The 16,462-nt window shown below is 32.2% G+C and overlaps 3 protein-coding genes across 4 annotated transcripts; all 3 read left to right on the top strand.

Moving 5' to 3' along the window:
- The first annotated feature begins 3,865 nt into the window (after positions 1 to 3,865).
- On the top strand, positions 3,866 to 8,355 carry LOC125846430 (uncharacterized). 2 transcript variants are annotated; one of them, XM_049525841.1, is made up of 7 exons: positions 3,866 to 4,226; positions 5,159 to 5,225; positions 5,704 to 5,750; positions 6,420 to 6,507; positions 6,620 to 6,753; positions 6,848 to 6,946; positions 8,029 to 8,355. In XM_049525841.1, exons 1-7 carry the CDS (start codon positions 3,882 to 3,884, stop codon positions 8,107 to 8,109), a joined length of 861 nt encoding a protein of 286 aa, XP_049381798.1. In that variant the 5' UTR covers positions 3,866 to 3,881; the 3' UTR covers positions 8,110 to 8,355. The 2 variants fall into 2 exon arrangements, with proteins under 2 accessions (XP_049381798.1, XP_049381799.1); XM_049525842.1 differs by lacking the exon at positions 6,848 to 6,946.
- A 2,258-nt stretch (positions 8,356 to 10,613) lies between these two features.
- On the top strand, positions 10,614 to 13,777 carry LOC125846419 (pentatricopeptide repeat-containing protein At4g04370). Its single transcript, XM_049525827.1, has one exon. The coding sequence runs from the start codon at positions 10,748 to 10,750 to the stop codon at positions 13,007 to 13,009; it is 2,262 nt and encodes a 753-aa protein (XP_049381784.1). The 5' UTR covers positions 10,614 to 10,747; the 3' UTR covers positions 13,010 to 13,777.
- A 919-nt stretch (positions 13,778 to 14,696) lies between these two features.
- LOC125846435 (uncharacterized) lies at positions 14,697 to 15,913 on the top strand. Its single transcript, XM_049525847.1, has 3 exons — positions 14,697 to 14,927; positions 15,255 to 15,278; positions 15,492 to 15,913. Exons 1-3 carry the CDS (start codon positions 14,723 to 14,725, stop codon positions 15,797 to 15,799), a joined length of 537 nt encoding a protein of 178 aa, XP_049381804.1. The 5' UTR covers positions 14,697 to 14,722; the 3' UTR covers positions 15,800 to 15,913.
- The last annotated feature ends 549 nt before the right edge of the window (positions 15,914 to 16,462 follow it).

Consider the following 16,462-nt stretch of genomic DNA (forward strand, 5'->3'; position numbering starts at 1 on the left):
AATTCTTTTGTCATACTAAATACAACATGTTTTATTATAATTACATTCAATATATTAATCAATATGTTGTACGAATGAAAAGAAAATTATCATTTCACAAAAACAAAGGTTAAAATATAATTTATTATGATTAAGGAAAGATAAAAATATTATTCCAATATCCATAACCATATTTAATACATTAAAAATTAATTGAAAAGCTGTAAATGGAAAAGGAATCACCATTTAAGGAATCATTATTTTTAAATTTTTGGATCATTTCTTCTTCTAAAAGTTTCTATCCATATGTAACAATAAAGTTAAAATAGAAAATGTAGTGACACCATTCTTAGTAATAGATACTTATTTATTCTTATCAATTTTTTCTGACAATTTTGATTATATTTTTCTTTAAAATAATTATTGCCTCGATTTTATTTTTATTTTTAACATTTATTTTTAATTTTATAAGATTGGAAATTTTATGTTAAAAATTTAAATAATAGAAAAAATGATTTATTTAACTTTTATCATCATCAATACTACTACTTTATTTGACGTTTTTTCTTAATCTTCATCTCATCATTAATGTTATTTATATAATTTTGTTAAATCACTTATTTTTTCTTTTTTAACTCTTTGTATATATATAAAAGTTGGATATGTAAATGATGATGTGACATTTCTTAGAAGCTAAGATTACTATTTATCTAATTTATCAAATTTTTGAGTTCTTTTATCATACTAAATACAATATGTTTTGTTATAATTACATTCAATATAGTAAACAATATGTTCTAGGAATTAAAACAAAATTATCATTTTAGAAAAATAAATGTTAAATTATAATTTTATTATGATTCAGGAAAGATAAAGATATTATTTCAATATCCCATAATCGCATTCAATACATTAGAAATTAATTGGATATAATTGTAAATGGAAAATGAATCACCATTTAAGGAAAATAAATGTTTGCAATACCATAATAATTAAGGAGTGAGTAAGATATTATTTTAATATCCTAATTCGAAACTTTTAATCTACTACTCAATTAAAAAGAAAATGCATTTAATAACATTAAAAAGTTATTAGTTTAATATTTTTTCTCATTCTACTAATTCAATTCACTCAAACTTAATTTTAAAGATAAAATAACAGCTCCATTTTAATTGTTATCAATATATTTCAAAAAATTATCGTGAAAAGGCTTTTCTTGCACCTTATTTTAATTTTCATATACTATTTTTTTTTGTCATTTTTCAATGATTTTTTATTTCAATTTAAAATTTAATGTTTATTCTTAAAACTCTGATGTTACAAATTAAGGTGGAGTAAAATATAATAAATGATGATTTTTCTACTAAATAAGAAGAAATAACAAAATTGAAAGGGTGAAGTTTTTTTTTCAAAAAAATAGATAGGAAATTCTATTAAGGTATTATTACGTCATTATTCAATATATTTTTAATATAAATTTCATTTGTTGATGCATTTGTTTAGTACTCCCTCTGTCCCTAATTACTTGTTCACTTTTCCTTTTATAGTTGTCCCTAATTACTTGTTCATTTTGACAAATCAAGAAAGAGGAATTTTTTTACCTATTATACCCTCAATTAAATCACTAATTACTTTGAAAATTGCAGAACTTTTCATCTACTTCATAATTAATAGGGGTAAAATGATAAACTCACTATGTGATTAGTTGATTTCTTAATAAATGTGTCAATTTAAAAGTGGACAAATAATTAGGGACAAAGGGAGTATTACAATGTTATTTCACATTACGAGATATTTCTTAGACATTTAAGGAGAATGGTACACCAAAATATATATTATATATTAAAGGATCAACTTCATGCAATGGAAGAATTTGTTATTAGCAAATATATTTTAACTTATTTGATAAAAAATATATTCTTCCTCATTTAATAGATGTAAAATTTGAAAAGCTTTATTTTTTTCACAATCTTCATAGTACTAAAACAAACAATAATATTACGATTAAACAACAGAGTAAATATAAAATTAATCAAAAATATTTAATTTTTAATGATCGCGCGAAGTGCGACCAAATTCTCTAGTTTAAAACAAAAAGGTAAAATTTAAATGGGTCTACAATAGAATTCCTAGAAATCCAACTTGAAAAATTATGTTAAAAATGAAAAATAAAAAGTGAAATAAATTTAATTGAGAGTTATCCTTCGTCTGTCCCATTTTATGTGACATTTTTTATTTCTCGAGAATCAAATAGTTTTAGTTTGATCGTAAATTTGCGTATGGTATCTTCAATTTTTTTAAAATGAAATTTATATATTTGTAAACTACGTAAAAATCAAAATATTATAATTCATAATAATTAATAATTCAAAATATTTTAAAGATCTATGAAAAATTTAAGATCAAAGATAAACTAAAGAGAGTAAAAGGGGAGAATGGAAAGTAGAAAAAAAGGAAAAAAATGAATATATAGAGAGAGAAACTGAGGAAAAAAAGTAAGAAAAGTAATTATTTATGTGGGTTGTTGTATATGTAGAAAGACACGTGTACAATTAATGAGCGACAATGAATTTTATAGTACAATTTGAAATGCTTTGTGTACAACTTTGTAGTGTCATGTTCGTCCTCTAAAGTCTCACTTCTAATAGGGAGTAATATAAATAAGAAGTATAAAATCAAGTTGAATAATTTTACAATATAATTTCTCAATGTTAGATGATCTTTTGAGATATTTACTCGAAAATTAAGAGAAATTTAACGATTTTGAAATTATAACTGTAAGGGGAAAATGGATCAATTCATAGATAATATAAAAAACATCTATGTGTTATACATAGTACATGTGTCTTTGTGATATGAGTGAGGTAAGCTTAAGAAAATTACATATTTGTCCTTGTTGGTCCTTCCTAACTCCCTACATAGTACATGTGTGTTGATATGAGTGGGGAGTAGTACTTGTGTAATGAGGTGGGCCCCAATACAGTACAACTTGTATTACCTTTGGTACATCTATTTGATGAGATGAAGATTAAGAAAAAACGTCAAATAAATTAATAGTATTGATGATGATAAAAGTTAAATAAATCATTTTTTCTATTATTAAAATTTTTAACATAAAATTTCCAATCTTTTAAAATTAAAAATAAATGTTAAAAAAATAAAATCGAGGCAATAATTATTAAAAGAATTTACACGCGAAGTTATAATTAATACTTATGTATCATCAATGCTAGTACAATACTTGTTGAATAAGGTGGGCCCTAACATAGTACAACTTAGATGCTAATACAATAGTTGTTGAATAAAATGGGCCCCATAGTACAACTTAAATTACATTAAGAACAACTTGTTGGAGCTATGTTAGTCCTTCACAACTCCCTCTTCTAAATAAGAGTAATAATATATATAAACCTTTTTTAAAACAATAAATTAATTTATATTTAATTCAAGATAAAACAATTACGTAATTTATAATTTTGAACTAATTTGAATTTATAAACACCTTCGACAAACAAACCACAAAGTATTTATCCAAAACTTTTATATGGGATTTCATTTAGTGACCGCAAACAGATAGTACAAGAACACATTAAACAATTCACATTAAAAAAATATTTGTTTTAGTTTATTTATCTCATTTTTCTTTTTAATGTATTTTCAAAAAATTTTTTTCTTCTAATTTGATAATTAATTAATTTTAATATCTCATTAATATAACATAAAATTAGAAGATCTAAAAATATTTTATACATTATAATTTTTATTATTTAAGATCATAATTCATAATACTTAAATTTTATTATTTAAAATTCCTTATCTAGTCAAATTATAATAACAAATTCTATGTAAAAAAAATAAATTACTCGTATGGTTGAAATGTATATTTCGGTGAATTGCATATTATGTCCCCAATATTATTCCAAATGAACAATTTAGAAAAATCAGTGGACGAGGAGACAACAAAAGGCGAGAAAAAAGATTCATCAAGTGCAGTGCTGGAGACGGAACCGTCAGATTCAGGAATGGCTGCTGCTTCCGCCACGGATGGTGTCGCTGCGACGGCACTACGGTCGGTAATTCAGCGGATTGAACACGCGGCTGAACGATGTGGCCGCAGATCGGACCAAGTAAGGCTGGTGGCTGTAAGCAAAACTAAGCCAGTATCTCTCGTCAAACAAGTTTACGACGCCGGTCACCGTTGCTTCGGTGAAAATTACGTCAAAGAGCTCATCGAGAAAGCTCCTCAGGTAAAGGTTCTATACTCGTGTTTGTGATTGCCGCTACATAATTTAAGCATAGAAAACATATGATTGATTGGTTTGCTGATCGAATTGTTTTGTTTTATTTGACTCTAGGACTCACTTTATTAAGGTTAAGTTCAGTCCAATACTAATACTGTAGGCAAATTTTTGGGCTTCTGTAATCTAATCCTATCTTGTAGTTTAATTTCAATTAACTGGTATCTAGTATAGGAATGTTCTGCTTCCATTGTGTTTTGTTTTTAGCTAAGTATGGATTAAAGTTAAGAGATTTTAGATCTTTTAAACAAATGCCCTTCATGTGTTTTTATGTTTTTGTTATTTGGGATACGCTATATTTATAGGAAAATGAAGCTTTTCACCAGTAGCTTAATTGATTTTCTTTCTGAATATTGCCAAGAGTGAGATTGTTTGCTTTTAGAATTATTGTTATAGCCCAACCTGCTTATGCACAGTATTGCCGCTTTGTCCAATGGACCTTACTGATTTGTCCCTCGAGTAAGTCGCAAAGATGCCTGAAGTGTGCTACCAAGTTACCTTATACTTTGTCATATATAGCGCAGGACTTTCCTGTCCTTTCCACAGTGTGAATCACCTGAGGTGTCTTCTACTTCAGAAGTTCACTAGCTTCAAAGTCTGCCAATTCTTGACCTTTCACGGACATCATAATTACATTCAATTGGTGTCTTGCACTAGTTCATTCTTCTAGGAATTAGCCATGTTATGTATCTATTTTTTGATTATTTTCTTTGTTTTGTGCTAGTTAGTGTGCTTGTGTGTGTGAGAGAGAGAGAGAGAGTAATTTCTTCATGGTAAGTTTTATTTTTTTATGTGGGCCGTTGTAATTTTCTGTGGGGAACAATGTGACGTATTGTGTTTCAGATGAGGTGTTTATACTGCTATTGTTTGGTGAATTGCAGCTTCCAGATGATATAGAGTGGCATTTCATAGGGAATTTGCAGAGCAATAAAGTGAAGCCACTTTTAAGTATGTTCTCCTTCCTTCCTTCACTGTTCCTTCTCCCATCCTTTTCCTTATGGACCAGTAAGGGGAAATGTACATTTCTATGAAAATAGTTTCAGGATGAAGCAAAATCATAAAAATCGTGATTACAAGATAATTTTGTTGGAGAAACAAGGGGAGAATACCTTTTTTCTGGCGTCCTGGTGAAGCCCGTGGAGGGAAGGGTTGTTTCAAGAGTTGTAAACTTTATCTTGGTGAAATAACATACTTGCTTCATCAAATTTTGATTATATTAAATACCACAAATATTTTTAAAAATGCCAGATGTGGTGAAACTGATTGCCTTCACTTACATCAGTCAGACGATGGACAATAAGTTTCTATCTCCTTTCTGAGTTAGCATGCATGACATAACTGTAATGAAGAGTTTGAGCCACGTTTTTGTGCAACTGATATAAATGTATAGAGCTTATAATAATTTTTCCTCATCTTTGTTTTTCAGCTGGAGTGCCAAATCTTGCTATGGTGGAGACTGTAGATGATGAAAAGGTAACCAACACTGACTCTGCTACTAGTTTGTTTCGTAGTCCAGTAAATATCTTTAGAACATATTCTGGTTGTTGACTTTTTAATACAAACATATTTTAACTATACAAAATACATATGCCCAAATTATGATTACACTCTAACTTTTGTTTTGATTTCAAAAATGATTGTATCCATCTCGAATTTCTTGATCGATTTTGGTCAAAGTATCTAAAATCGTTTGACCATATCTGGTACAGATCTCACACCTACATCCACATCGTGTCGACACAGGTGCGGCACCGAAAGTGAAGAGTGCAAGAAGGAAATAAATCCGGTTTGGTTAGAAAAAGAAAAAAATGGGTTATTAAGTGAATTTAATAAGAAGCCTTTGTATTTTATGCACATATTTAATTTATTCGGAGCTATTGGAGTGGGATCGACATTTGGGGGAATATGAGTTGAAGCACTAACAACTAACAAGAATATTTATAGTAGAATATCCAATATTGTGAGTATAGACCTCCTTTTACAGACATAGTTTATAGAGTATTTGTTTTCTTTTTGAGAATGGTTACTGTATATTCATCAGCATTAAGGAAATTTCGGACACCATATTTACAGTTCAAAGAATTAGCAAAAACCCTGTCCATCTTGCAAAGATTCTTATATTTTGTTTAATACATTCTGTAGATTGCAAATCAGCTTGACCGCGTGGCTGGGAACATTGGAAGAAAGCCATTGAAAGTTTTTATCCAAGTTAATACAAGTGGGGAAGAAAGTGGGTAACTGGAGTATGTCTCTGATTTATTAAGAGTCATTTGGTCTATTTTTGTGAACGTTGCCATATTCATGAAGGAAAAATTAACCATGATTTGATTCCATAATTGCAGCTAAATCTGGTGTTGAACCAGATGGGTGTCTGGAACTGGTGAAACTTGTTACTTCAAACTGCCCTAATCTTGAATTCTGTGGCCTGATGACTATTGGAATGCCAGATTATACGTCGACTCCTGAGAACTTTAAGGTTGTGGTTTTATCTTTGCTGTTTCTTCTTGGCCTGGTTGCTATTGTTATATCCTCAACTCAAGTATCCTGCTATTTGTCATGCTTGGTTTCAGACTTTAGCAAGATGTAGAAGTGAGGTTTGCGAGGCACTTGGAATATCTGAAGATCAATGTGATCTGTCAATGGGAATGTCAGGCGACTTTGAACTTGCTGTGAGTGACCTGACTCGTCACTAAGCACATTAAACCATTAGTAAGCTTGGAAGGAACTTGAATAACATGAGTTCTCTCGGGAGTATGTGGTAGTCTGACTGCACCACGTCTACAATCACTTTTTATAAATTAAACCAAGTATTATTAACTAGACATCTGACTCAGTTTTCATTACTGGTCTCTGTTATTAGAATGGTCTTAAGTCTGATTCATAATGCCTAATTGCTGGACAATAAACTCGCCCAGCTCCCGGCCACATCCTTGGGATTACGACACTTATGCAGACTAGGATTGTAGTTTCGCCCCTTAACAGTTTGTTACAATTCAAGGGTTAATCTGTTTTTATCTTTTGATAAGGTAAAGTCATGTGACCGGGTTTGAACCTTGGAATCAACTAGTGATACTTATGTTAGGGTAGGCTGTCTATATCATACCTCCTGGGGATGTGGATCTTCCCTGGACCCTATGTGAATGCCAGGTGCTTTGTGCATGCGGCTGCCCTTTATATTTGCGCTATTCTCTATCAGTTTCCCATGCATACTTGTTTTCTGTGGCAGATATTATGTATCTGTAGAGTTGATGGTTGTTAAAAGTAGAATTCATTTGAATGTTACCAGTTTAAAAAAAAAAAAAAAGTAGAATTCATTTGACGCTCTCAAAAGAGAAAAGAAAAATTGAGTATCACAAAAGTAGAATTCTATTTGATTAGTTGTTGATTCTTTTGTGTTTGAATATGTTAGAAGTTCATCATGATAATTGCTTAGGGAGATCTTATCAGTGATATACCGTTCCAACCTCCATCCTACCTCCAATCTGACGACTCGTACTGCAGTCACCAATCAACCTATGCTTGTAGCCTATGACCCCCTTAATTATGTAAGATATTTTCTTTTAATGAGTAGTCTAGGCTATTGTATCAGGTAAGCATATTTATCCTCGTGTCCTGCTATATTGAATAAACGAAACCAGCACACACTCATGCTAACTAGCCAGCATTGGTATTGAATTCTACATATGCTCCGTTTGACCTCGTGTTCTGCTATGTTTGAGCGCAACATACTTAATGCTGTCTATTGCTACAGGTTGAGATGGGCAGTACAAATGTTCGAGTTGGATCTACTATATTTGGTGCAAGGGAATATCCAACAAAGCAGTCGAACTAGGTTGATGAACCCATTTTAGTGAGAGAGCATGAGCCAAACTTTTTCCCATTCATGATATGCACAGCTTCTTGTTTGTACAATGCGACTATGGTCCTCATTGACTATGTCTCCTATAGCATCCGTTTGTTTTCTATTTATTATTACTGTTGAGCATAGTCTTGAGCTGCAATAGAAATGTTCTGAATAATGTCATGAGATTTGATATACTCTCGTCTAGATGTACTAATTGATGATATATCTGTAGAATACCTTTCTCATGGCGTGGTCGGCTGGTCCTTTGATCTTCTTGTTGAAAAAACGACTAAACTACCCTTTGGGGTGGCCCAGTGGTTTGGGCTTGGGACTTACATGTTGGAGGTCTCAAGTTCGAAACCCCTTGCCAGCAAAAGCAAGGAGTTTGCCTTCTGGGTCGAGCTCGTCGCACCAGGCTTGCCTAGTGCGGGTTACCTCTCCTATGTGATTTGCGAGCTATTGCATAGAAGCGAGGGTTTTTACCCTGTGCGCATCCAAAGAGTAGTGGCTGCGGGTTTCCCTTGTCATCAAAAAAAAAAAAACGACTAAACTATGTAACTTGTGCAAATTTGACGTGATAGTACAGGAGAAAACAAGGATAATTTTAGTTATGTATATAAAATTATTATTTTTTCTATCAAGGTCACTGAACATAATTGTAAAGTCATATTTTATCTCTAAGACCATTTCCAACCCATCTCTATTTTACTCTCCATTCTCTATATTTGGAGAGAAATAGAGAATGTGTTCTCCAATCACTCTCTATTCTTCAATTATAGAGAGGTGAATAGTAGTTCTCCAAATTTGGAGAACTACTATTCACCTCTCTATTTTACTTTTTGATTATTATAATATTATTTCTATTATATTACTATTATATTACTATCATTTGTAATTATTTTCTAATGTAACATAACATTTAAAAATATATTATCAACAAGTTATTACTTTCACCCAAATTAATAATTTTTCTATTTTATTTTTTAAAAGAAATGGTCACTTTAAATATGTAATTTAAAGTTATTTTAATATTATTTAATTTTTATTTGTCATTTAAATATGTAATTTAGATTATAATTATTTTTCATTATGAAATATGCACAAAAATTACATGATAATTCAAACAATCTACTTTTATGTTATAATGATAAATTATTAAACTACACTTTTTAAAGAGCATGCAAATATTTGATGCAATAGTTCAAAATGGAATAGGGGAAGTAAATTAATACACGAAATAATTGGACACAAGATGAAATTGTTAATTTAAACAATTTTTAGCTACACATAAAAAACAAGGACAAAAAATGCTTATTTTGAACTCTGTAATACATTAATAGAACAGTCATGAGTAGGGGTATGCAAAAACCGAACCAATCGATAAAAGTGTTATTGGTTTATTGTTATTGGGTTATTGGGTTAACGATTTTTTAATGGTTTTATAAAAAAAATTATTGGGTTATCGGTTCGGTATTGATTTTTAATATTGGGTTATTAGGTAAACCGATAACCCATTAAGACTAGTAATTTACTACTTTTACTTGTACATAAATATTATATATTAATCTTAATACCTTAGTAGTTACTATCTTTGTCCTTTAGCCTTCAATTCACACTTTACAATGGCTTTGAGTTCACAATTTCACATTATAAAAAACGTTAAAATCTAAAGTAAGAACCATATTCTTCTTAATTTCTCTTTGTGTTACGCTTGTATAGTTCTTTTCATCTTTGTTATTATTGTTTCTATTTTATGAGTATTTGTAAAGTTATATTATTGTGTTTTCGCATCAAATTTATTAGAAAAGTCATATATTTATTTTATAAATATTTTCTTATTGGTTAAACTGAAAATCGAACCGTTAAGGACCAAAACTGATAAAAAATATATTATGATTTGGTTATTGGTTTAACATATTTAAAAACCAAAAACCAATAAACCGAACCGATAATTCATAAAACTGAATCGAACAGAACCGAACCGATCGATGCACACCCCTATTCATGAGAGTAACCTAATAGTCTTAAAAGTTAAGTATTTATGTAAAATTTAAAATAAATTTTACGATAATACAATATTTATGATGCAATTATATTTCATCAATGAGTTCATTTTTATTTGAATTGTTCGTTAATATGTATTATATATAATATTTATTGCAATTTATGTTATTTAGAAATTTAGAATAAAATATAATTTTATATTAATCAAGAATTTGAAAAAAAATAAAATTTTGTATTACGTAAAGATTATAGAGTGATTATTCGCAAAAAGAAGAAATGATTTATATTATGAAATAAGAAAATAAGAATGAAGTATAAATAATAATATAATATTGAGGAGAGAGAAAAAGATTCCTTTTTAGAGAGTAAAATAGAGATTGGGTTGGAGTTGATTGTATGAAAAAATAGAAAACTCTATATATTTGGAGAGTATAATAGAGAATTGTATTGGAGATACCTGACGGCGCTTCATGTATTATTTAGTCATAAACTATTGCTCATTGTAACTTCTAAGAAAGGGATTAGTACCAATATGAAAATTGGCGCCTTGTGGTATACCTTCCATAAATTTTTAACAAAAAGTTCAGCGCAGAAAAATCCTGGAAGAATGTGACCATGAATTATGCATAAGCTCAAACTCAACATCCTCTTCCACCCTTTAAAACAGCCGCCATTTCGCCACTCCGCCGCTGCTGCCGCCACCACCAAGTCCTTCAACGCCACCCTCCAGCGCCTTTCCTCAGAAGGTTTCCACCATCATGCTTTACTCACATACAACTCCATGCTCAAGTCCTCTGTACCTCCTGACCCTTTCACTTTCCCCACTCTCCTCAAAGCCTGCATTTCTCTTAACCTCCTCCGGCACGGTCTTTTGCTACACCAACACGTGGTCGTTAATGGATTTTCTTCTGATTCTTATATTGGATCATCCTTAATCAGTTTTTATTCCTCTTTTGGGATTACAGAGGGTGCACAGAAAGTGTTTGATACAATGCCTGAGAGGAACATTGTCCCGTGGACGACTGTTATTGGGTGTTATGCACGAACTGGTGATTTTGAGCATGCCTTTTACCTGTACAATTCTATGTTACATGAAGGAATAAAACCGACTTCTGTTACCTTGTTGACTCTGCTTTCTGGAGTATCAGAGAGCATTCATGTGGAGTGTTTGCATACTTGTATAGTAAAATATGGTTTTATGGGTCACATTGCTTTGTTGAATTCTATGTTGAATGTGTACGGTAAATGTGGCAGAATTGAGTATGCTAGGAAATTATTTGAGTGGATGGATGAAAAAGATATTGTTTCTTGGAATTCTTTGGTTTCAGGGTGTGCTTTAGTGGGGAACACAGAAGAATTATTGACGCTTATGTACAGGATGAGGTCAGAAAATTCATGGCCTGATCATCAAACATATGGGGCGTTGGTTTCCGCAATTGCAAAAGATGGTAGTGCTGAATTTGGAAAAGTGGTGCATGGACAGATAGTTGCTGCTGGATTTGAATTAGATGTTCATCTTCAGACATCACTTATGTTTATGTATTTAAAATGTAGGAACATGGATTATACGTTTAAGATTTTTGAGCGAGCAAAAGATAAAGATGTTGTTTTGTGGACAACTATTATCTCAGGACTTGTTCAGAATGAACGTGCAGATAGAGCACTTGAAGTGTTTCAAAGCATGTTGTGTAGTAGAATTGAACCTTCTACAACTACCATAGCAAGTGCACTTGCAGCTTGTGCTCAATTAGGTTCATTGAAAGTAGGAACTTCTATACATGGCTATATGTTGAGGCAAAGAATGGCCATTGACACTCCTGCCCAAAATTCTCTTATCACTATGTATTCAAAATGTGGCTATTTGAAGCAAGCTCTTATTGTTTTTCATATGATAAAAAACAGAGATGTGGTCTCCTGGAATGCAATTGTTGCAGGGAATGCCCAGAATGGGCATTTATCAATGGCCTTGCATTTGTTTAATGAAATGAGGATAGCCCATCAAAGACCTGATTCAGTAACAGTGGTTTGCCTTCTTCAAATTTGTGCCTCAATTGGAGCATATCAGCAAGGGAAGTGGATCCACAATCTTGTTGTAAGGAGCTATCTTGAACCTTGCGTTAAGATAGGTACAGCTTTGGTTGATATGTACTGCAAATGTGGTGACTTAGACAGTGCGAAGAAGTGTTTTGCCAGGGTCATAGAACGTGATCTCATTTTATGGAGCACAATTATTTCTGGATATGGCAGTCATGGCAAAGGGGAGACTGCCCTGGCATTGTATATGGAGCTTGTGCAAAGTGGTCTTACACCAAACAGTATTATTTTCTTATCTGTTCTTTATGCATGTAGTCATAATGGACTTGTGGACCATGGTTTGAACTTGTTTGATACTATGGCAAGGGATTTTAAGATTGAACCTGAACTCGAACATTGTGCATGTATAGTTGACCTACTTTGTCGAGCCGGTAGGGTGAAAGATGCATACAACTTCTATAAGATGAAATTTCCAGAACCAATGGCCAATGCTTTGGGTATAATTCTTGATGCTTGCAAAACAAAAACCCTGGAAGAACTTAGGGATGTCGTTGCCAAAGAAATCTCAGAGTTAGATCATGAGGACGCTGGAAGGTATGTGCAATTGGCTCATAGTTATGCTTCAATGGCCCAGTGGGAGGGCGTTGGTAAGACCTGGGTCCAGATGAGAGAACTTGGGCTCAAAAAGCTTCCTGGTTGGAGTTTTATTGACTTACATGGAGTAATAACAACTTTTTTTATGGGCCAAACCTCTCATCCTCAGCAGGAAGATATAATGTTGGTTCTGAAGAATTTAAGTGAGGAGATAAGTGAAAGGGTAATCATGTCAAACACAGAGGATATATCATAAGCGCTTATGAACAACATCTTCCAGTAAATGTCACTTTGTTCAGTATGTCATTGTGGTACTAGATATTGAACAAGGAAATCTCAGTTTAATCTGAGCGCAAGCAAGGATTCCAGGAAGTGTTACAACTACTAACTGCCAATCCACCGATGGTGAAAAGGAAGGTACCATTCTAGTCTGCATAAGAGTCATAATCCCTTGACTATCTGCTTCACCTCAAGTGTTAATCTGATTTTATCTTTTGATATTTGCTCAATTGTTTATTGTCATTGAAATTCATTGTCAGAATTGCCTAGGGAGATCTTGTCAGTGATATTCAATTCCAACTTTCCTCCTGCCTCCAATCCACTGACTCTTCCTGCAGTCACTCGTTATTCTATGCTTGTCGCCTATGACCTCCTTAAGGAATCTAAGACTTATCTTCTGTTAAGGAGCAGTTGGTCTAACACTATTATATTAGGTAAGCACGTTTCCTCCATTGTATCCTGCTATATGCTTACCAATCACGCTTGAAGAGAAGAAAACCTTCTCTCAGTCTGCTAATTAGCCAGCATTGTTGTTATTATACATATGCTCCATTCTGACCTCATGTTCTAAGCTATGTTTCAGTACAACATATTGATTATCGCATACTTCATTGCTACAAGTTGAAATGGCAGTACAAATGTTTGAATTGGATCTACCAAATGGGACAAGGGAATTTCGAAAGAAGCAACCGAACTAGGTTGATGCACCTATTAGTGAAAGAACCCGAGGAAACTTGTACCTTAAATTTTTGCAGCTTTGACGGCGAAATCTGGAACATTTACACATAACCTCAGTTCATGCGTTTAAACATTGTGGAAGATTGTCAAACATTTTACACTTAAAAGTCAGGTGTTCAGTAGCCGGTACTACCCTTGGTTTAGGCGTCTAAATGGAATTTTTTATTGACAAGTATATGATATGGGGTTGCATATGTATTCAAGCCTCTTTATTTATACCATGCTACTTCAGCCTCACTGGTGGGAAAGGGCATCCATTTTTCCTATCTCTATTCAATTGACATTATAGTCATTTCATTTTATTTTTTTGAGATTTTTGATGTTCAGTAAGATTTTGTTGATTTTGAAAAACAACTTCCAATTATGGCAACGGTTAACATTATTCTATGATCAATACAGACATTTGGGAAACAATGTCTATTAAACTGAGTTTATTTCCTTGCACTTATAATTCCAATCTGGAGTATGTCAGTCTAATTAGCCAGAAGTGGGTCTATAATGAAAGAACGAACCTCACCAAGCCAAAAATGTTTTTTTATTTAAAAATAAAATAAAATCTAGTGAATACGAGAAATAAGTAGGAAACGATTGCAATATTAATTATATATTTACCACTTTCATCTATATATTATTACCTTAACAAAATCCCTAAAAGTAATATAGAGTAAAGAATCAAAATAACCGATAACAAATGATTAAAAAGATGTTACATAATTATATCATTAATAATTATTTGAATTACATATTATATATTAATATTATCTAAATTAAAATTTTTTAGAATTTTTTTTTAAAAAATTGGGTTTAAAGCAAAAAAGATCCTGAAAAACCTGTTAAGATATATTAGACATGGTAAACACAGCACAAAGATCCTGAAAAATCTCTTTAACATATAGACAAACATTACAGTTGAAGAAAGAGAAGAAAATATCCAAACACAAAGAGAGTAAAAATGAATAAACATGGAAGAAGCAGATGGAGTGGGAAGCAGGTGATGTTTGGGGTGTTAATTATGGGGTTGTGCATTACTGCTTATCATGTAGTTGGTCCACCCCTCTATTGGCATTTCTCTCAATCTATTTCATCCACTCATTATTCTTGCCCTTCTTGTCCTTGTGATTGCTCTAATGATAAACAAATTCACTCTTTTCCACAAGGTATTGTATATACAATACCCTTTCAATCAATTTCCTCTCTTAATTGTTTACTAGTTCACATGCATGTGTATAATATGTAGTATGTATGTTTAATGATATTGTGTGTGCGTGCCTACATTTTGAACTCACTGACTTTATATTTTGAATTTTGAGATTTAGCTAAAATGGGATGTTTATAGTAAACCACATGTATTTTGAATCCACTGACTCTAAATTTTGAATCCACCTCTATGTCACGCAAATGAAACAATTCATAGCTACACTTTTGATATTAGATGTTTTTTTCAATAGAATGTTTGACATGGTTCACCTCTTTTTTCTTACCAGGTTTGAATGTGAGTACTTTTACAGGTTAGTTTTCTCACCCTTTTGCTAGTTTTTTTTTGGTTAAATAGAATAAGCATAAAATATTAAGTAGAGTCATTACTCATTACAAAGCACACTGCTCCTAATAACATAGGAGTTTCCAAACAAAATATTACAAGTATTAATATTTGCTAGTTATTATTATCACCACATTTCTTGAATGATAAAGAGTCTTTTTTTCCCTCCATTCTTGCATAGATTGCATGGAACATGATCTGGGGGTGAGTGAGGAGGAGGAGAGAAACTTCACAGCTCTTTTGACAGAGGAATTAAAGCAAATGGAAGGTGAAACAGTGGAAAACCAGAGAAGAGCAGACATGCAACTGCTTGAGGCAAAAAAGATGGTGTCCCAATATCAAAAGGAGGCAGACAAATGTACATCAGGTATGGGAACTTGTGAAGAAGCTAGAGAGAAGGCTGAAATTGCTTTAGAAGCACAGAGACAAATCACTTCTATGTGGGAGCTCAGAGCGCGCCATCAAGGATGGAAACAGGAACTTGTTTGAGTCTAGCAAGTGTTCTAGACAAGTTCTTAGTGAAACAAGTAAACTGGATAGATAATATTTGTATTCAGCTAGTATGGACATTTCTCTAATTTTGCTAACAATACAAGTCATTTTCTCAAGGCCAGAAACAATCTGATAGCATTATAGATGACCAAGAAATTGAAACATCTCGTTCCATTTATAGTCTATTAGTTAGGAAATATGTCTCTCTTCAAAATATACGTTGCTCTGCAGTCTGCAGCACAAAGGGGGTTTCAACGTGACGTAATTACATCAAATAAGACCTTTCTCTTAAACCAGAGCTTTAGCAAACAGTCATTTAGTTATATACCTGTACTGGCAAAAAGTAGAAAGCCTTTAGTTATCATGACTAAATTTTAAATCAGGCCCGAGTGATGAGATTGTCCCTTCTTTGCTTGAAGCACTGAAATCTAACCAATGAGAACAATTTTCTCGGTTGAAAATTGACGAAGAAAGGGCAAACCTTTTTTATAGCATCTTTGGGGAAAGAGAACAAGAAGGTGGAAACTGGAAATAAAGGTATTTCCCGTCTCAAATCATACAACACAAATTAACAAATCCTTGTTTTTCCAAATTCGAAATATAATGCACTATGTACCGAAAAAAAGGGAAATAAAAAGAATTCCTAGCATTGTAAGACAG

Source organism: Solanum stenotomum, chromosome 12, assembly GCF_019186545.1.
Source record: "Solanum stenotomum isolate F172 chromosome 12, ASM1918654v1, whole genome shotgun sequence".
In the NCBI taxonomy this organism is placed as follows: domain Eukaryota; kingdom Viridiplantae; phylum Streptophyta; class Magnoliopsida; order Solanales; family Solanaceae; genus Solanum; species Solanum stenotomum.

Bases quoted from the DNA above. Each gene is read 5' to 3' on its own strand.
- LOC125846419 (XM_049525827.1), top strand. From the start codon at position 10,748: ATGCATAAGCTCAAACTCAACATCCTCTTCCACCCTTTAAAACAGCCG.
- LOC125846435 (XM_049525847.1), top strand. From the start codon at position 14,723: ATGAATAAACATGGAAGAAGCAGATGGAGTGGGAAGCAGGTGATGTTT. The intron at 14,928-15,254 runs GTATTGTATATA...TTTTCTTACCAG, and splicing joins AATTCACTCTTTTCCACAAG to GTTTGAATGTGAGTACTTTT. The intron at 15,279-15,491 runs GTTAGTTTTCTC...ATTCTTGCATAG, and splicing joins GAATGTGAGTACTTTTACAG to ATTGCATGGAACATGATCTG.
- LOC125846430 (XM_049525841.1), top strand. From the start codon at position 3,882: ATGTCCCCAATATTATTCCAAATGAACAATTTAGAAAAATCAGTGGAC. The intron at 5,226-5,703 runs GTATGTTCTCCT...TTTGTTTTTCAG, and splicing joins TAAAGTGAAGCCACTTTTAA to CTGGAGTGCCAAATCTTGCT. The intron at 6,947-8,028 runs GTGAGTGACCTG...CTATTGCTACAG, and splicing joins CAGGCGACTTTGAACTTGCT to GTTGAGATGGGCAGTACAAA.